Source organism: Ictalurus punctatus, chromosome 11 (genome assembly GCF_001660625.3).
Source record: "Ictalurus punctatus breed USDA103 chromosome 11, Coco_2.0, whole genome shotgun sequence".
In the NCBI taxonomy this organism is placed as follows: Eukaryota; Metazoa; Chordata; class Actinopteri; order Siluriformes; family Ictaluridae; genus Ictalurus; species Ictalurus punctatus.
This window is the reverse complement of record NC_030426.2, coordinates 22703987-22725912: the sequence shown is the minus strand read 5'-3', so window position 1 is coordinate 22725912 and position 21926 is coordinate 22703987. Positions and strand designations below refer to the sequence as shown.

At 35.0% G+C, this 21926-nt stretch overlaps 2 protein-coding genes across 6 annotated transcripts; both read right to left on the bottom strand.

Moving 5' to 3' along the window:
* Positions 1-448: 448 nt before the first annotated feature.
* Positions 449-3830, bottom strand: LOC108271905 (leucine-rich repeat-containing protein 15). The gene is made up of 2 exons (XM_053683493.1): positions 3683-3830; positions 449-3093 (listed from the first exon to the last, which is right to left on the bottom strand). Exon 2 carries the CDS (start codon positions 3083-3085, stop codon positions 875-877), a length of 2211 nt encoding a protein of 736 aa, XP_053539468.1. The 5' UTR covers positions 3086-3093; positions 3683-3830; the 3' UTR covers positions 449-874.
* A 469-nt stretch (positions 3831-4299) lies between these two features.
* LOC108271906 (leucine-rich repeat-containing protein 15) lies at positions 4300-16474 on the bottom strand. Of its 5 annotated transcripts, none has more exons than XR_008397175.1 (4): positions 16284-16474; positions 12350-13499; positions 8294-9660; positions 7282-7978 (listed from the first exon to the last, which is right to left on the bottom strand). XR_008397175.1 is itself a non-coding variant. In XM_053683494.1 (3 exons), exon 3 carries the CDS (start codon positions 7258-7260, stop codon positions 5539-5541), a length of 1722 nt encoding a protein of 573 aa, XP_053539469.1. In that variant the 5' UTR covers positions 7261-7268; positions 7869-7954; positions 8294-8639; the 3' UTR covers positions 4300-5538. The 5 variants fall into 5 exon arrangements, 3 of the variants coding, with proteins under 3 accessions (XP_053539469.1, XP_017335331.1, XP_017335330.1); XR_008397174.1 differs by having other exon boundaries at positions 7282-7954; XM_053683494.1 differs by lacking the exons at positions 12350-13499; positions 16284-16474 and adding an exon at positions 4300-7268 and having other exon boundaries at positions 7869-7954; positions 8294-8639.
* Positions 16475-21926: the final 5452 nt, after the last annotated feature.

Here is a 21926-nt window from a genome sequence, read left to right as displayed (position 1 = left end):
AATATCATTAGTGAGGTTGGGCACTGATGTTGGTTGAGGATTCCTGGGGTGTAGTCAAAGTTCCACTTCATCCCAGAGGTGTTCAGTGGGGTTGAGGTCAGGACTTTGCAGGCCACTTGAGTTTTTCCCACTCCAAACTTGGCAAACCATCTCTTCATACAGCTTGCTTTGTGCCCATGGGCACTGTCATGCTGGAATAGGCGTGGGCTTCTTAATTCAAGTAAAATGAAATCTTAAAGCTACGGCAGGGAAACACATTGTGGACAAATGTTTTTCAACTTTGTTGCAACAGGTCCACATAGGTGTGTGATGGTCAGGGGTCCACATACTTTTGGCCATGAAGTGTAGCACACATTCAACTATTTTTATATAATTACAAAAAATAGAAATGAATGCTAAGGGGGGGAAAGATCAATAATAATAATAATAATAATAATAATAATAATAATAATAATAAAATAATAAGCATAACAAAGGCTCTATTCTAATGTTGATTAAAACCCATAAAATTAAATTGGGAGGAAATCAATATATAGTTTGTAAATTATTTACAAACTCTGCCTAGTGGAGGCTGTCCACCAAGCATCAGTGACCACATAAGGATGCATTAGTCAGAGAAGCAAACAAGAGGCAAAAAGATAAGTCTGAAGAAAATTGAGAATTCCACAGCTCAGATGGAATAAGCTCTTCACAGGACAATGATAGCCTGAACACACAACAAAGCTGGGTTTTATGCAAAAGGCACACACACACACACACACACACACACACACACACTTGAATATTATGGACCAATTAAATCAATTTCATTTTCTAAGACTATTAAATCTGGTAAAGTCCAATATGATGAATACTTAACCACATAACCACAGTCTCATAGAGCCACAGTCTCAGTTTCTTGAAGAGGTCTGAGTGTAATAGATTTAGTGTAGGAAAAGTGTGTGAGGTTGACAGTGCAATAAAGCTTTTCTCTTTCCTGGAGAAAACAATACAGTGAGTATGTGAACTTAACGAGTACCACTGTACAGCAGATCTCTATTATCAACAGTGTTGTGTAGGAAATCATCAAAGCTTTGCATGATAAGGCTCTGTCTGCTGGTGAGGAGGAAAACATGTCAGAAGATGGATCCTGAAAGTTCGAGAAACTAGTACACCCAAATGTCTTGAGTCTGGTGGACACTGGTGCTATAGTTGATGTGGACTCTAGACTTGTAACTGTTGTAACTGAAGTTGTTAAAACTGTAGATGCTGTGGTTTGTTCTGTGGTTGGAGTAGTTGGTGGTGTGGTTGTTGCTATAGTGGTGGATACTGTAGTTGAAGTTGCAGTTGTTGTAAGGATTTCTGTGGTTGTCATAAGAGCAGTTGTAGGAAAAGAAGTGGTAGATGGTGCAGTTGTAGACTGAGTGGTTTCTAATGCAGTGGTAGGGGAAGGAGTGGTGAATCTTGTGATAAGAGCTGTCGTAGGAGAGGACGTGGTAGATGGTTTAGTTGTGGACTGAGTGGTTTGTAATGCAGTGGTAGGGGAAGGAGTGGTGAATGTTGTCATAAGAGCAGTTGTAGAAAAGGAAGTGGTAGATGATGTAGTTGTGGACTGAGTGGTTTGTAATGCGGTGGTTGGGGAAGGAGTGATGAGTGTTGATGTTTGAGTGGTGATCTGTGTTGTTCTAGTCAGTAAAGTTGGTGCTGTACTTGTAGTGGCTTCAGAAGTGGTAGTTCTTATTAGGGCAGATGTGGTTGGTGACAGAGTTGTTGGAACAGTTGGAGTCGTGGGACATATCAGTTGGTCTTCTTTTAAAGATGTGATTGATTTGCCTTTCAACTCTTCAGGATATACACAAACCACTAGAGAAGAAGACTTTATCTTAGGCAGATTTTCCTTCATCCACTTGTACATGGGCAGCAGGTTACAGTCACAGTGCCATGGATTGTTGTTCAAATGTATCTTTTTGAGTTTTGGCAGAGAATCAAAGACATCTCTTGGAATTGTTCTCAGTTTATTGTTTTCCAGTTTGAGGGTAGAAACAGATTGTAGGTTTGTGAAGTCTTCAGACTTCAGTGCTTCAATGAGATTATTCTGAAGATTGAGCTCAGAAAGTTTCTTAAGTCCATCAAAAAAATATCCAGAAAGTGTTGAAAACCGATTTGAGGACAGGTCTAATTTCTTAAGCTGGTTCAGTGACTGAAAAATCCCAGCAGGTAAGGATGTAAAATTGTTGTTGTTCAGAAATAATTCAATCATATTATGCGTTTCTGTGAAAAGTAGAGGGGGGAGAGCGGTGAGCTGATTGTGATTCAGCTTTAACTTTCTAAGTGCAGAGAAACCCATAAATAGCTCAGGTTGAAGTTCAGTTAAGAGATTATTGTCTAATAACAGCGTTGTCAATATGTTTTTATGTGGAAACAAATTCGGTTGTATGCGTGTGATTCTGTTGCCATTTATTTCTATTTCCGTCAGATTTGGTAGATTATCAAAAATTCCATCAGGCATTGATGTCAGCTGGATCTCATTCAACCTAATTATTTTCAGCTTATTGAGCTTTGAAAAAAGGGATGATGAGATAGAAGGAAGATTGTTCTTTCCAAGATTAAGCTCTGTGAGATTCTCCAAGTGATCAAATGTTCCCTCTTCAATTGTTGAAATCTTGTTGTCTTGCATCCGGAGTATTTGAAGATTCCTGGTATCATGAAACAGTCCCTTTTCTAGCCTCTGAATGTTGCTTGATTTCAGAATCAATTTATGAAGGCTGGTCAGATCCTTAAAAACACCAACAGGTAAAGATGTCACTTGGGTTTCTGAAATGTCAATGGTTTTCAGATGTTCTAAACCTTCAAATGCACCTTCTTCTATAGAAGTTGTAGGTGTCCTTAAAAACTCAATTAACTCTAGTTGAGGGTTTTTGGAAAATGCTCCTTTTGGTATGACACCAATCTGACTGCCAACAAAGGACACTTCTGTGGCTCCATCTTTCAGTGTTTCTGGAACTGCTGTCACATCTTTGCCATAAAGATCCTTAGTCACATTCTTCTGAGTGGCAGAGCAGCAGATGAAATAGAGCAGAATGCAGAAATATAGGAATATTGGCATGGTTATACCTGCAAATAAAATAATAAGCACTGAGTGAACATTAAAGGATGTAGAATGTTGCCCTGTGTGATTTCTCTGTAACAAGCTGATTTTTTTGTCTTATTAAACTCTAGAGAAAGTGAGAAAATGACTGTCTGTAGATGTTATAATGAACATGATAACAGGATCTTGTTTCACAGACATTCCACAGCATTGTGGATCAATAAATTACCACATGGTCATTAATAATATAAGACAAATAATACACATCAGAACTTGCTATTATGTAAAAATAATAAATTTCAGAATCATATCACCTTATGGTCGATTTTAATTTTTATTTTATCTCTATAATCAAACATGCACTATGATGTTCTTTTCTTAGATAATGTTGTCATAGTTTGTACATGCAAATGACCAAACTATTTGACCACCCATACTATGTGTTCTTGTAATATAAGCTTAAAAATCGGATCCAAGTGGATACAGTCTAAAACACTTAACTATCAATGATTCAAAATATTAACCTCCTCATATTTGTATCTATTTAGCATGATAATTATCAACATAACAATAGAAATATTATGTGTCTACCAATAAGGCATAGAAGATATTTACCTCATACTACGTTGCTCCAAAATATTGACTTGTGTCAGCACATACTGCAGTGTAATGTGTTTATCTTCTTGCCCCAGCATACATGAAAACCCTAAGAAGTGTGGGCAGTCATTTTCTGTTTTCAGAGATAAGAGCTGGGCATTGAGAAACCCTGCTTGCATAAAGCAGCATATTGGACTTTTTAAAAATAAAATATATATAATATAATAGAATTATAATAGAAATATTTAATGAAATGTGCATTTTCTAAATACAAATACATTTTACAATAAAAACTTTATAACACTAAATTTTATAAAGCATGTAAACTCCTTCTTCTTCTTCTTCTTCTTCTTCTTCTTCTTCTTCTTCTTCTTCTTCTTCTTCTTCTTTCTCTTCTTCTTCTTGGTCTTCTTCTTTTGCGTGGCATGGTGGTTCTAGGGACCCTGGTTCATCCTGAACTCTGCTTACTGCCTGGTTATCATTTCCCACTCGGATCAATTAAAAGAAGGATTAGAGAAAATAAGACACATAATAATAATCCTAAACCATATTTAAAGTTACATTACTAGTGTTCTTTTTCGCTTTGATAAGTAGATTCACAAAAATAACTTCTACCATCAAATGTGAAAGGGAAATAAGACAAAAGGCATGTTTATTTATAAGGATTAGTACAATTATCATGTCAGTTTCTTTAATCCCTTTCAATGACTCATGCAAACCAGCTTAAGCATCCTACAAAGAAATATACACAGTTTATATGTATTATGAATTATATAAAAAATGCAAAGGTAACGTAACTGCATCCAGTTTCTTATGTTCAATACTGTGCCAAACTCATAGGCAGATGTAAAGAAATGCTACAAAGATGCCTTAAAAATAATGCAATTAAATGTTTTTGACAAAAATAAAGCAGCAAACAGCTTCAACTAAACAAAGTCAATATTTAGCATGACAAGCCTTTGTTTTTTAAAAATGTCTGAATAGTGTCAGGTACACTTTGTGCAGTTTTCTAAGGAAATTGACTGGCAAGTTTTGTTAAAACATCTTGGAGAACTTGACACAGTTCTTCTGAAGACTTTGACTGTCACACTTCCTTCAGTTTTTGCAGTTAATTCCTGACACAGCCAATAATTGTCTGAAATAATATTTAAAAATGTTTTTTTGTTTGTTTGTTTGTTTTACTAAATGTAATGTATGTATCATTAAATCAGGAGCATACACAAACCTGTTGTTGTTGTTGTTATTGTTTTTAACTAGGTTCTATGTATTAACTGGTTAAGAATGTGCTACAATTATGCTTCAAATTTGGTACTTCAAAAGTAAATATATGTTGTATATGTTAAACAGCTAACCTTTTCAATACACTAATAAGCACTACCTTAATCATACTAAAATGCCTGACAAGGTATTAAGTAGAAATGTAGAAAATAAAATACCTCAACACTGGATATGTACTTAGAGTAACAAGCTATTAAGGAATTGATTGTACTCACAATAAATGCTCTATAAGAAGTTATGAAATGTGTGTATTTATTAGGATAAATAACTTACCATTTTTTTTTTAGTCTTTTCCAGTTTACTGGTTTACTTTATTCATTTTTTTTTCCAATAAATACTTTATAACCCCTTAGGCAGTTTTGCCAAATTACATTGTTGTTTTACCTAAAATAAGTAGCCCCTGTGCTTAGCTGGCTAATACCTAGAATTTAGGGCATTTTAAAAGAAAGCATTAGTTTTTCCCCCTACTGTTTTAACACAGCAAAACCTTTTTTTAACATGTGCCAATCTTAAAATTTTGTGAAAGGCTACTGTCAATACGTACTTACATATTTTATGTTAAATAAATGATTTTTAGTTTATAATATCCCCATATGCTACCACATACAGTAACATACAGCAAACATGCAAGGAGATGGATGCAGAGAGTTGGAGTAACTACTACAGACAAAAGTCCTAGGGGTGGTGGAGGCTGGTGTTGTTTTCCATATTTTATGTGTAGTAAAGAGTGTAGTAGTTGTGGCCTCTGGAGTTGGAACTGAATCTGTTAAAGCTGTAGATGCTGTTGTTGGTTCTGCGGTCGGAGTAGTTGGTTGTGTGGTTGTTGCTATAGTGGTGGATAGTGTAGTTGAAGTTGTGGTTGTTGTAAGGATTCCTGTGGTTGTCAAAGTAGCTTTTGTAGAAGATGATGTGGTTGATGGTGTAGTTGTAGGCTGAGTGGCTTCTAATGCGTTGGTAGTTGTTGGAACGGTCATAGTGTTTGTAATGGTTAGCAGAGTTATGGGACATATCAGTTGGTCTTCTTTTAAAGATGTGATTGATTGGCCTTTCAACTCTTCAGGATACACACAAACCACTAGAGAAGAAGACTTTATCTTAGGCAGATTTTCCTTCATCCACTTGTACATGGGCAGCAGGTTACAGTCACAGTGCCATGCATTGTTGTTCAATTGTATCTTTTTGAGTTTTGGCAGAGAATCAAAGACATCTCTTGGAATTGTTCTCAGTTTATTGTTTTCCAGTTTGAGGGTAGAAACAGATTCTAGGTTTGTGAAGTCTTCAGACTTCAGTGCTTCAATGAGATTATTCTGAAGATTGAGCTCAGAAAGTTTCTTAAGTCCATCAAAAAAATCTCCAGAAAGTGTTGAAAACCGATTTGAGGACAGGTCTAATTTCTTAAGCTGGTTCAGTGACTGAAAAATCCCAGCAGGTAAGGATGTAAAATTGTTGTTGTTCAGAAATAATTCAATCATATTATGCGTTTCTGTGAAAAGTAGAGGGGGGAGAGCGGTGAGCTGATTGTGATTCAGCTTTAACTTTCTAAGTGCAGAGAAACCCATAAATAGCTCAGGTTGAAGTTCAGTTAAGAGATTATTGTCTAATAACAGCGTTGTCAATATGTTTTTATGTGGAAACAAATTTGATTGTATGCGTGTGATTCTGTTGCCATTTATTTCTATTTCTGTCAGTTTTGGTAGATTATCAAAAATTCCATCAGGCATTGATGTCAGCTGGATCTCATTCAACCTAATTATTTTCAGCTTATTGAGCTTTGAAAAAAGGGATGATGAGATAGAAGTAAGATTGTTCTTTCCAAGATTAAGCTCTGTGAGATTCTCCAAGTGATCAAATGTTCCCTCTTCAATTGTTGAAATCTTGTTGTCTTGCATCCGGAGTATTTGAAGATTCCTGGTATCATGAAACAGTCCCTTTTCTAGCCTCTGAATGTTGCTTGATTTCAGAATCAATTTATGAAGGCTGGTCAGATCCTTAAAAACACCAACAGGTAAAGATGTCACTTGGGTTTCTGAAATGTCAATTGTTTTCAGATGTTCTAAACCTTCAAATGCACCTTCTTCTATAGAAGTTGCAGGTGTCCTTAAAAACTCAATTAACTCTAGTTGAGGGTTTTTGGAAAATGCTCCTTTTGGTATGACGCCAATCTGACTGCCAACAAAGGACACTTCTGTGGCTCCATCTTTCAGTGTTTCTGGAACTGCTGTCACATCTTTGCCATAAAGATCCTTAGTCACATTCTTCTGAGTGGCAGAGCAGCAGATGAAATAGAGCAGAATGCAGAAATATAGGGATATTGGCATGGTTATACCTGCAAATAAAATAATAAGCACTGAGTGAACATTAAAGGATGTAGAATGTTGTGTGGTTTCTCTGTAACAAGCTGAAATTTTTGTCTTATTAAACTCTAGAGAAAGTGAGAAAATGACTGTCTGTAGATGTTATAATGTTTATGATAACAGGATTTTGTTTCACAGACATTGCACAGCATTGTGGATCAATAAATTACCACATGGTCATTAATAATATAAGACAAATAATACACATCAGGACTTGCTATTATGTGAAAATAATCAATTTCAGAATCATATCACCTTATGGTTGATTTTTATTTTTATTTTATTTCTATAAAAAAAAAACAACACATGTACTATGATGTTCTTTTCTTAGATAATGTTGTCATAGTTTGTACATGCAAATGAGAGACTAGACCTAACTATTTGATCACCCATACTATGTGTTCTTGTAATATAAGCTTAAAATCGGATCCAAGTGGATACAGTCTAAAACACTTAACTATCAATGATTCAAAATATTAACCTCCTCATATTTGTATCTATTTAGCATGATAATTATCAACATAACAATAGAAATATTATGTGTCTACCAATAAGACATAGAAAATATTTACCTTATTCTATGTTGCTCCAAAATATTGACTCGTGTCAGCACATAGTGTAGTGTGTTTATCGTCTTGCCCCAGCATACATGAACACCCTAAGAAGTATGGGCAGTCATTTTCTGTTTTCAGAGATAAGAGCTGGGCATTGAGAAACCTTGCTTGCATAAAGCAGCATATTGGATTTTTTAAAAATAAAAGATATATAATATAATAGAATTATAATAGTAATGTGCTACAATTATGCTTCAAATTTGGTACATCAAAATTAAAAACATGTTGTATATGTTAAACAGCTAACCTTTTCAATACACTAATAAGCACTACCTTAATCAAAATGTTTGACAAGTTATTACCTAGAAATTTAGAAAATAAAATACCTCATCATTGGATATGTACTTAGAGTAACAAGCTATTAAGGAATTCTTTGTACTCACAATAAATGTTCTTGGAAGGATGCTGAGAGTTGGAGTAACAACTACAGACAAAAGTCCTAGGGGTGGTGGAGGCTGGTGTTATTTTCCTTATTTTGTGTGTAGTAAAGAGTGTAGTAGTTGTGGCCTCTGGAGTTGGAACTGAATCTGTTAAAGCTGTAGATGCAGTGGTTGGTTCTGCGGTTGGAGTAGTTGGTTGTGTGGTTGCTGTTATTCATAATTTTCACCTGACGTCACATTTTTATGGGAACGGCCACCTGGAGGGCCAAACTCGGCTTTCTTCCGCTGCCTGCCAGTTATATTTACCAGATTTGTTTTGCCAAAATGTCATATAGTTGTTGTTCAGTTGGGTGCACTAACAGTTTAAACAGTATGAATGGTTTACCTGACATTAAAAAAAAAAGTTTTGATTGGATTTATGTCATTAGATATTTTGTTAACCTAACCAAAACATTACTGCCCTAGAACACAGACTACAGTGAACCAGAAACTAATGTTAGGTAATTAGCACTCACCTTTGCTCTGACAGTGATTAATTTCTTCTCCTTCACGTCCCAAACGGCAGCATCATTGACCCATCTAGATCGAAAATACAGATGACTGTCTGTACTTTTGTACGCTTTCATCCTGGCGACAGTGTAAGGGGATGGATTCTCCACAATATTGCCAATGTGGAGCTCTGGCAGGGACTTCGCTGTTTTCAGTGATTGAAATACATGCGGCAGGTGCTGTATATGGATCGCAAGTGCCCAAAACTTGTGCTTTGTTCAAATACCTTTGTTTTTCTTCTTTTGAGATGTCATCAACATATTCGTGGTTTGAAATAGATGGAAAATTGACAGGCCTATACTGCAGTTCCATGAAGTGTCTAGTCTTGGCTGACATTATGGAATGGTGTTTTGCCCTCCAGGTCCCCGTGCCAGTCACATGACTGAAAACTATGAATAGTGGTGTATACTGTAGTTGAAGTTGCGGTTTTTGTAAGGATTACTGTGGCTGTTAATAGGAGAAGAAGAAGTATTTGATGGTATAGTTGTAAGCTGAGTGGTTTCTAATGTGCTGGTAGTTGTTGGAACAGTCATATTGTTTGTAATGGTTAGCAGAGATATTTGACATATCAGTTGGTCTTCTTTTAAAGATGTGCTTGATTGGCCTTTCAAGTCTTCCGGACGCTCACAAACCTCTGGAGAAGAAGACTTCATCTTAAACGGATTCTGTTGGCATTCATGTCTATTTCTTTCAAATTTGGTAGATTATCCATCAGGTATTGATGTCAGCTGGTTCTTATACAAGATAAATGTTTTCAGCTTAGTGATCTTTGAATAACGGTATGATGAGATGGAAGTTTTGGAATATTGTCATGATTCCACCTGTAAATAAACCAATAATAATTTAGTGAAACCTTCTGAGTTTTTTCCCCAATCTAATATTAAAATCATGCCATTTAAAACGTAGATGGGTTCAAATATTGAAAATGACTGAACTTGATTAGTACTTTATTATTTGATGAAATTCACTACACTAAAACTGTTATAATGTATGTAACTAGAGGAACTAACCCTTGTTTTGCAGACATTCCCTGCAAATGTACATGGATACAATACAACACATTGTTCATTAATTAATACTTTTTTTTCTTACTTGTTGGCAGATTTCTTCAAGATATAATGCTTCATTGTATAATACTGCATGTTTAATTTTTACATTGTGTTTTTGTCATAGTTTGTACATGCAAATGATAAAATAGACCTATCTATTTGACTACCCATACTATGTGTTCTTGTAATATAAAATAAACCTATAAATCAGATCCAAGTGGATACAGCCTAAAACAATTATTCATAATAATAACCTCCTATTAATTGTATCTATTTTTTATGATAGTTAAACATGTCATTGGAAATATTGTTTGTCTATCAGTAACACATTATTTACTTTATACTTTGTTGCTCCAAAATATTAACTCATGTCAACATGTACTGCAGTGTATTGCATTTATCTTCTTGTCCCAGCATAGATGAACACCGTAAGAAGTGTAGGCAGTCATTTTCTGTTTTCAGAGATAAGTGCTGGGCGTTAAGAGACTATATTTTGATAGAGTAATATACTGGACTTCTGAAAAAAATAACTTTCTGTTTATAAATTTACTGTTATTATACTAATTAATCTTTACATTGCTATTCATGACCATGTTTATATAATACATGGAAGATGCAATTAAAGGGGTTTCTTGGTGGTATGCTATACATTATCATGAAACATCCTATCAATTGATTCTCAACAACATATCAAATGATGTTTCAATACCTTTCAACAACATGTCATTAAATGTTTTAATAGATTCCACATGATTATATAATCTCTAACATCCACAACCATAAACTGTTGCCATATTGTTTATAATCAACTAATAGGCTGTTGACAGTCTATAGATTTTTTTTTTTTTTTTTTTTTTTTTTTTTTTTTACTGTTTATAGAGTATCTATCTTCAACAAAACAAAGTGTTACCCAGAATTCTATTATAACATGAGAAGGTTGTATTTAAAAATCTACATTTTATAAAGCATTTGAACTCCTTTCAATATCAAATTCATGGGGTAAATACAAATATGAGCATGATTATTGATAAGGTTAGTACTATCATCATATTAGTTTAATCATTTCACAGACACATTAAACCAAACAAAACATTGCACATGTATTCTCTTCCATAAAATTATACTCACTTTACATGAATTTTGAAGTATATACAAAATAAGTAAGTAATGTAACTAAATTAGGTTTATACACAGTATATACTGTGCAAAAGTTTTGGACATGTATGAAAATATGCTATGAAGCAAAGATGTCATCAATAATAATAATAATAATAATAATAATAATAATAATAATAATAATAAAATGTTCTATATAAAAAAGAAAGCTTTTACAAAGTAAACCTCTAAACCTAATAAAATCAATATTTGGCATGACAACCCTGTGCATCAGTAGTCTAAGGCAGTGGTTTTCAAAGTGGGGGCCGCCAGGGGGTGCCCGGGGGTGTGAAATATAAATGTTTATATATAAATATATATATATATATATATATATATATATATATATATATATATATATATATATATATATATATATATGCACACATATGCATTACTATAATATGTTATTTTTAGGGGTTTTTTTTGTTATTTTTATTACTATAAAATTTTATATAAGGGGGATATATTCAGAAGTCTGTATTTTTAATGTGTTTTAAAAACATCTTGCAAAAGGGGGGCCACGGTCAAATGTTAATGCCGTCTGGGGGGCCTTGCCCTGGAAAAATTTGGGAACCCCTGGTCTGTACACTTTGTTGAGGTTTATTAAGAAATTGCCATTCTGGAAATGATAAGCTTAGCTGGCTAATACCTATAATTTAGGTCATTGTAAACAGAAGCATTTGTTTAGTTGTTGTTGTTTTTTTCCCCTATTTTCAAAATATAGTTAATATTTTTATTTTTTACTTCGGTCAATGTACAAGTAATTTTAAATGAGTACTTATTTTATTTTGAGCACAATATCTTATTTGATAGCATTACAGTGGTTACCACATACATTTGTTTTAGAAACTTTACTTTTTATTAGCTTTTTGACGGTCTTGCTTGTTCCTCCTCCAGCAGACAATAAAGATTATAATACTAACAATGACTACAGTGCAGACTACTGCAGTGATGATCATATGCATTCCTTGTGAACCAATGATAACCTCTCCTTTCTTTAAGAGTATGGTTGAGTTTTTTGCTGGTGTAAAATGGGATATGTGAAAGGTATTATTGAAATGAAAGTTTATTATGCTGATGTTTCTCAAGTGTAAAGGGAAAAAGCACTCAAGAGATGTGACATTTTTTACTTTATATGGATATTTCTTTAACCAGTTTTGAAGTGGTAGAATGTCAAGGTCACACCTCCATGGATTTTCAGTTAACACCACACTGTCAATGTTGGTTAATGAATCTAGAAATTTCTGTGGTAAAGAGGATATAGAGTTGTTTTGAAGCTCCAGCTGGTATAAGTAAGGAATACCTTCAAGTAGATTTTCTGGAATGTACTGAATTTTGTTGTTTTCCAAAGATATGTTGACCAACTTTGGAAGGCCTCTGAACACTGTTTCATCAAGGCTTGTCAGGCAGTTAGTGTGCAAAGAAATTTCTTTCAGCTCATTCAATCCATTGAACACACCAGGAGAAATATGTGAGATCCGGTTTCTGCTCAGCACAAGAAGTTGCATATGAGTTAAATTGCTAAATACATTTTCCTCAAGATGAGATAACATGTTGTCATACAGCCACAGGTCCTGCAGTACCATGGGCCCAAAGGTGTTAATAGATAGACTCTGCAGCTGGTTGTCATAAAGTGAGATCTGCTGTAGAATAGGCAGCTTCAAGAAGATGGCTTCAGGAAGGAAAGACAACTGATTATTAGAAAGGTAGAGTTTCTGGAGCTGTTGATTATGTGCAAAAAGTTCTGCTGGTAAGTTTGTGATAACATTGTTTTGCAGATGCAAAGTATTCAGATTACCCAGCTCCTCAAATGCATTGCCTGGGATCACCTTTAGGTTGTTATTTTGAAGGTATAAGTTTTTAAGCTTTCTAAGTCCATGGAAAGTTCCATTCTGCAGTTTTCTGATGACATTCCTCTGCAGCATAAGCGTCTCCAAGTGAATGAGACCCTGAAATGCATCCTCTGGAATAGAACTCAAGTTGTTTTTGCTTAGGTCTAAGATTTTCAGAGACTGAAGAGATGTTAGCAGGGATGAAGGGAGTTTATTTAGCTTGTTGTTACTCAGCCTCAGAAGGGTGAGTGAGTGTAGTTTCTGAAACAAGTCCTCTGGTAGAGAAACCAGCTCAGTTCCTGAACACACTAAAGTGGTGAGTTTGTGCATCTTGTCAAATGTGTGAGGTTGCACCTCATTTATCCTTGAATTATTAACTGTAATTTTTGTCAAAGTCTCAGAAAATGCATCAAAATCAGCAGGTTTCAGTGAGGAAATGTTAGTACATGAAAGGCTTATAGACTTTGTTGTTGATGGAATATGGGATGGAAAGTCTTTAATGTCATAGCCCTTGCAAATAGTATTGTTGTCCTTGCACTTGCATTGCTGGGGGCATCCCCAAACAACAGCATTTACAGCACATATACAAATAATTATATATGGTCCCAGCTCCATGGTCTCCTGAAAGGGAATAATAAACAATTTAAAAAGACTGATTATTATTGATATGTTCCCCTGGTGTTAAATCTTTACACTATATTCTAAACAAAACATTTATGAAGGTTACATGCAAGTTACATGTTTTAATTAAATATTATTTTTAAAACAATTATTATTCAAAACACACACAAGAAAAACAAACAAACAAACAAACAAAAAACACAAATTCTGGAGAAATATTAGGTGGTATGAGATTTCTTGCCTGTACAATTGTATGCCGAAGTTCAGGCATCCTTGGCCAAATTACATGTTTTATTGATTTTTGAAGTGAAAATAATTAAACAGAAACTGCAGTAAAACATTAAAAAAACAAACAACAAAAAACATTAATATCAGTTCATTTATAGGCGGAAAAAAGAATAGTTATTGTGGGGTATGCAAAAGTTTGGACACCATTCCAGTTGTAAAGTCTCAGAACTTAATTAACTTGTTAAGCCTTAATTGACTCATTAAGCAGATCAAGAAGTCATTCACAGAGCAGCGTAAGGCTATAAAAAGACATCAAAGCCCTTTCAGCTCACAATTTCCACTGTCCAATGTGTCATTAAAATGGCTGTAAAGGGGAAATGTAGAAGTCAAGGAAAGATCTGTAAGCACCCCCCCCCACACACACACACACACACACACACTTAAAAAATAAAACAACAAACAAACAACAACAACAACAAAAAGCACAGATAGAACTACCTGTATGTTAGCTAGAAAGGTAAAGCAAAAACCCCCATATGACAACAAGGATCAGCAGGAAGGTTTAGCTTGCAAAGGAGTGGTGGTGCACTGCTCTACTGTGGATTGGTGCTTGCACAAACATGATCTGCATGGAAGAGTCATCAGAAGGTAACCTAACCAGAACCTCTTCACAAACTTCAACATCTGATGTATGCAAAACAATATCTAGATAAGCCAGAGGCATTTTGTAAAAGTGCTGTAGACTGATCAAGTTAAAATGAAACCCTCTGGCCAGAATCACCAAAGGTGAAAAAACAGCATTTGATGAAAAGAACACACTGCCCACTGTTAAGTATGGGATGGAGCTATTATTCTTTGGGGTTGTGTGACAGCCAGTGGCACACAAAACATCACACAGGTTGATGGAAGAATGAATTCCAGCAAATATCAGCAAATTTTGGAAGCAAATGTGACATAGTCAAGAAACTGAAGAGTTTGCCTTCTACAACACGACAAAAACAATCTTCATCTATGTCACAATTATAGACAAACACAATCTGAATAAACTAATAACACACAAACGGTAGTACTTTTCAAGTCTTCGTTGAGCACACTGAATAATGCATTCACAATGCAGGCTGGAACAAGTAAGTGAATCCTTGAATTTAGTAACTTGTAGATCCTCTTTTAGCAGCAACAAACTCCAAAAACATTTCCTGTAGTTGCTTATAAGACTAGCACAAAATTGAGGAGCAATTTTGGACCATTCCTCCCAACAAAACAGTTCATCAATATGTTTGGGCTGTCTTGATTGAACAGCCATTTTCAGTTCATGCCACAGCATCTTAATTGGGTTAAGGTCAGGACTCTGACTTGGTCATTTCAAAACACTTTTTTCAGCTTTTGTTGAATTAGTTGTGTGATTTGGGCCATTGCCTTGTTGCATCACCCAACCTCTCTTAAGCTTGAGGTCATGTGCTGTTGTCCTGACATTCTCCCATAAAATGTCTTGATACAGTTTAAAATTAATTTTTCCCTTAATGATTACAAGGTGTCTAGGCCCTAATGCAGCAAAGAAACTACAGCACAAACCAGGATGCTACCTGAAAATGCTTCACAGCTGGGATGAGGTTTTGGTGTGCAGGTTACCCACTCCCAGGGACAGTCAGTCCTGAATTTATTCCAATTGTAGACAATTTATCTTACTGTGAATTGATGAAAGCTCAGGTCTTTAGAAATGTTTTTGTAGCTACTAACATCCTGTGAATGTTGACTAGAATTAGCGTTTGGAGACGTTGTTAGCAGAGTTGTTTCCTGCAACTATACAAATGCAAGCTGAAGCATTTGGAATGGCCCTCACAGTTCAAAGATCTACATGAATAAGATCTACCTACATACTTTCAATGATTTGAACATCATAGAAATATGTAGGTATATCGTTGACATGCTGTGCATGTAAGAAATCCCAAGAATATCACAAAACTAGATGGCTTAGATGGGTGTCCAAACCTTGGCACATGCATCAAATATCAAATATGAAGTAACTTTAATACTTGTAGAAAAAATTATTTTTAAAATCGGTTTGCAACAGAGGTTGTGTTACTTTTTAACTTCAAAAATCAACTAAACCTGTAATTTGGTGTCCAAACCTTGGGACATCTTATTAGAATCAATAATGTGTTTATCAATTCTCTGCATTTCTATACAAGCATATTTTGTTGGCTGTCTGGTTCTAGGTACAGATGGCTCTTCATATACAGCTGTTGTGATATTACAGTCTCCTGAAGCAGACATTTTATTTTATACATATTCACATAAAAACAAACTACTGCTACTTCAGCATTCTTTTGAGTTTTACTGCATGTCCATCATAACATTAATTTGGATTTCTGTCTTTTACTCCCATTGCCTCCAAATGATATCTTACAGTTCAGTAAATGAACAGTTACTGAATTAATGAAGACCAGTTTATATTTATATTGAAATATATTCCAATACGTTTCATCTAAATTTGTACATTGATCTGTTATTTTAGCTCAGTGTAGTCTCACCTTCACAAATCCAAAGAAACCTTACCTTAGGCAGTTGACTTTTCAGAGATATGCTGTCTTCTTTTGACTTTTGTCTCCTGTTGAATCAGTTTCCACTCTTATCTTTAACAGTTTAGATGTTTGCTTCACTTTGAAGTTAACAGACACTCCACCCAGTAATTCCCTCTAATGTTAGCTCCTCAGCTTGATGTAGCAGACGCTGGACTGTTTAAAACTCCTCCCTCTCACAACAGTGAGACATTGAGATCTTCTTCTTCTTGATAGCTCTTTAAAGATTAGTCAACATTTTCGGGACGGACTTCAAATTTACTTCAAATTCACTTTGTAAACAAGTTAATAAACATTTTTATATCACTATATATTTAGACATTGAATACTCAAGTCTGACTGGTCAGATTGATGATGATTATTTTTCTGTAACAGCAGATCTGATTGAACAGTAGTGCTGTTTGGACATCAAATCACAGGTTTATATAAGTGCACTCATTCTAATATGTTTCTTATGTTTCTATAGTAACAGCTCTTTCAAATGGACTTGTTTGGTGGACATTTCACATAATTTATTGCTAATAATTAATGGATGAAAGCAACATTTTAATAAAGATAAGTCATTATATGGGTGTTGCGTTCTGTAAGGAGATGTTTATTTCACTTTTATGGAAGTAGTCTCTAGTGTCAACATTTTGTGACATCAGTAAGTCTTAAGGACAGTGCGCAGTGTGCTTTCTGACTTTGCACTGTATTTTTTTTATCTTAGAGAGAAAAGGAGACTGACTGTTCATGGCTACTTTAAGGCAGAAGTTCCACAGCAATAAATATAACTCTACCATAAATGGATAATAAAAGTGTGCCATGCCATTCAATAATAAATGCAAAATTATAATTGTTGGAAAACTGATGTGGTGTTTGAGGAATAAAACACTTCAGAACTGGCTGTTATTGGAAATCAATCAACTTTGAGGTGGTAATAGTAATTCTAAGATGCCTCTTACTAGGATGTCCTTGATTATTTTCCAATAACATCATGCCCTGTTAAGTTTTATTCATTACATATGCAGTACTTTGTCTTTATGATTGGAAATATGGAAGATGTCTGATGTATTTGAAGAAAAAAAAAAAAAAAAAAAAAAAAAAAGGCCATGTACAATAGCTTAGGAATAAATTGAAACTCTATTGTCCTTCATTTGCATTTGACTGTGTGTATATATAGCAAGTGCTTTTGATCATCATGGAATTCTATAATCAGTCATAATATGTGTGAGAATTAATGCCGACTTCATGAATGATTGCAGAAGCTGACTTATATATAAGATATATATATATAAATTACATAACCCCAATTCCAAAAAAGTTGGGATGCTCTGTAAAATGTAAATAAAAACAGAATGCAATTATTTGCAAATCTCATAAACCCACATGCTATTCACAACAGAACATAGAAAACATATAAAATGTTTAAACTGAGGAAATGTACCAAAAAATGTTGTAAGAACAAAATAAGGCAATTTTGAATTTGATGGCCGCAACGTGTCTCAAAAAAGTCGGGATGTGGCAACTAAAGGCTGGAAAAGTAAGTGTTACTAAAAATAAACTGGTACATTTACTCAGTTTAAACAATGTTTTCCATTTTCTATAGTGAATAATATATGGGTTTGTGAGACTTGAATATCATTGCATTTTACACAGCATCACAACTTTTTTTTGGAATTGGGGTTGTGTGTGTGTGTATAGCAAGTTCACATATAAAAAATATATATATTCAGTATTAGTAGGATTTTTATAGTTCATTTAATTCCATAGAATATTCAAAGCAATACAGTGAAAATAAAACTGTTTGTACATTCTGTAGTCTGTCTCCCCTTATCGTGATACAGCACAAACAGGGAGGGTGAAGACCGCAAACTGAACACGTTTTAACAGAAGTAATTCTTTCCATTGCTTCATATGGGTCCTATGTGGGTGTGTATGTGTTTATGCTGTCTTATCTTATTTGGGGTGTCTTTGGGGCTATAGATAGTTGCCTGGTTCCTTGTGGTAGCATGAATTCCAAAAGCACACATATTCAGCATTTATCAAGCATTAATAATAGACAAACTTTTCTATTCATAATATGGAATGTCCCTGCAACATCATAACAGCATTTTATTGGTTTAGATTTTCAGTTGACACGCTTGAATTTGCTACAGTCAAGCTGAAAAAAGATATAAAATACCACATCTATGTTAAAACAGCCCATTTTATTGACAAAAAACAACAACAACACACACACACACACACACATATACATACATATATATATATATATATATATATATATATATATATATATATATATATATATATATATATATATATATATATATATATATAAAATAGGCAAATACTGTATATGCATAAAGGGTTAAGCACACTGCCCTGTTGCATTCCTACAACTTACAAACATACCTACTGTCCACTAGCACATGCAAAGTTTGTTAATCACACTGTTAAGTAATGTGGCTTTAACAACATTTCCTTTTTTCCCTAGTAAACTTGATAACCACTGACAGTTGTCTCTAGGCTTTCATTGCTAAGTCAACAAAGAATGTCATACCATATCATACACGGTACTTGTCATGACAAGAATCTTGAAACTTAACTTTAGGAGCAGAACCTTTCTAGAAGGTTCTGTAAGTGAACTGATTAAATTTTCCTTCAAATCAGTGAGCAAAATATCAGGCAAAGACATAAATCTGTTAATAATAATAATAATAATAATAATAATAATAATAATAATAATAAATATAATAATGTCTTATAGATATTCATATTAATTTGCATTCAGGCAAAACATGTCAATAATGTCAACAATAATGTCACATTATCAATGTGTATGAGAGAATTCAAGGAAATTACTGCAAAAAATATTTAATGTATGCTTTATGTCAGAGATTATGGACTGCTGGTCTGGACCCAACAAAATATTTTGGCAGACCAAACCGAGTACTTGGAAAAAGTACTGAGCTGAGCTGATAAATTTTTAAGAAGAAAAAAATTAGCTTTGCAGTGCAAGCTTTAAAAATTAAACCAGCACATGTTATATAGCGGCTCCTCAGTTGTGGCCAATTCATTTATTAATGTTATTTATTTAGCTAAATACAGCTAGTCTGACCAGAGCCTAGTTACAGTGCTAGAGACGTTCAGTACGTTTACATGGACAACAATAATCCAATATTAACCCGATTAAGACGATACTCTGATTAAGAAACTACCATGTACCATTTTAATTAAGTTAATCCGACTAAAGTCATACTCGAAGTAAAAACAAATCGAATTAAGACATGTTGAGTATTCCTGTTTTAGTCACATTATCGACGTGTATTACAGACATGTACGCACCTTAATCACACTATTAACCTCGTGTGGGAGTTTTCACCACATTTTGCGACAGGACACGATCACACACGGCAGTGCTCAACCGATTAACGGCAAGAGAGCACGGCTGCGTCCCAAACCACATACTTACCTACTATATAGTAGGCGAAATACATGTATCTCGGCTACTTTAAATAGTAGCTAAGTGTGCGGTTTGGGACACAGCCCACGGCTTCAAGCAGTTGTCTATTAACACGTACAGCATGACAAATAATTAACCGCACTTGAAGAGTTCGTAAAAATTAAAAACAAAAACACACAAAACTGTATACGGTACCATAACGAAGACGAACTGTATGTTGATACATGAAATTCTGGAGGGAACGTCAGACGGCGTGGCGTTGTGACATAATGACATGTGCTGTTAATCGCTCTATGTTCTGCAACATGTAAAATGGGAATATTCTAAAAGCGACTCATGTAAACACCTTAATTACAATATTGTCTTATTCAGAATAAGGTCAATAATTAGATTACTGCTGTCCATGTAAACATAGTCATCGAGTCAAAAAGATAAGAGGTTTAAAATATTTTTCAACTAGCTCAGAAAGCAGAATGTTTAAAAATGAATTGAGAGATGAATTTATTCTCTCAGTGTTAGAAACAAAACAAACTTGGTTATAATTTCATTATAATAATAATATACTAATGGATTTTTTTTTTCGTACCTAGACCTTCACAAATTGTAGCTGTACTTATTCGATCTCATTAAGTGTGTGTGTGTGTGGAATCTTTAACATACAGTGCATCCGGAAAGTATTCACAGCACTTCACTTTTCCACATTCTGTTATGTTACAGCCTTATTCCAAAACTGATTAATTATTTTCCTTAAAATTCTACAAACAATACCCCATAATGACAACATGAACGAAGTTTGTTTAAAATCTCTGCAAATTTATTAAAAATTAAAAAAAAAAAAAAAAAAAAAAAGCACAAGTTCATAAATATTCAAAGCCTTTGCCTTGACACTAAAAATTGAGCTCAGGTGCATCCTGTTTCCACTGATCATCCTTGAGATGTTTCTACAACTTGATTGGAGTCCACCTGTAGTAAATTCAGTAGATTGGACATGATTTGGAAAGGCACACACCTGTCTATATAAGGTCCCACAGTTAACAATGCATGTCAGAGCATAAACCAAGCCATGAAATCCAAGGAATTGTATGTAGACCTCCGAGACAGGATTGTATCGAGGCACAAATCTGGGGAAGGGTACAGAAACATTTATGCAGCATTGAAGGTCCCAATGAGCACAATGGCCTCCATCATCCGTAAATGGAAGAAGTTTTCAACCCTCAGGACTCTTCCTAGAGCTGGTCGCCCGGCCAAACTGAGCGATCGGGGAAGGTTCTTAGTCAGGGAGGTGACCAAAAACCTGATGGCATGTCTCTGTGTAGAGAGGAGAGCCTTCCAGAAGAACAACCATCTCTGCAGCACTCAACCAATCAGGCCTGTATGATAGAGTGGCCAGATGGAAGCCACTCCTCAGTAAAAGGCACATGACAGCCCAATAGGAGAACTCTCAGAGATTGAACTCTTTGTCCTGAATGGCAAGCGTCATGTCTGGAGGAAACCAGGCACCACTCATCACCTGGCCAATACCATCCCTACAGTGAAGCATCATGGTGGCAGCATCATGCTGTGGGGATGTTTTTCAGTGGCAGGAGCTGGGAGACTACTCAGGATCGAGGGAAAGATTAATGCAGCAATGTACAGAGACATCCTTGATGAAAACCTGCTCCAGAGCGCTCTGGACCTCAGACTGGGGCGAGGGTTCATCTTTCAACAGGACAACGACCCTAAGCAGACAGCCAAGATAATGAAGGACTGGCTACAGGACAACTCTGTGAATGTCCTTGAGTGGCCCAGCCAGAGCCCAGATTTGAACCCGATTGAACATCTCTGGAGAGATCTGAAAATGGCTGTGCACCGACGCTCCCCATCCAACCTGATGGAGCTTGAGAGGTCCTGCAAAGAAGAATGGGAGAAACTGCCAAAAAATAGGTGTGCCAAGCTTGTAGCATCACACTCAAAAAGACTTGAGGCTGTAATTTCTGCCAAAGGTGCTTCAACAAAGTATTGAGCAAAGGCTGTGAATACTTATGTACATGTGCTTTTTTAGTTTTTATTTTTAATCACTTTGCAAAGATTTCAAACAAACTTTTTTCACATTGTCATTATGGGGTATTGTTTGTAGAATTTTGAGGAAAATAATGAATTGAATCCATTTTGGAATAAGCCTGTAACATAACA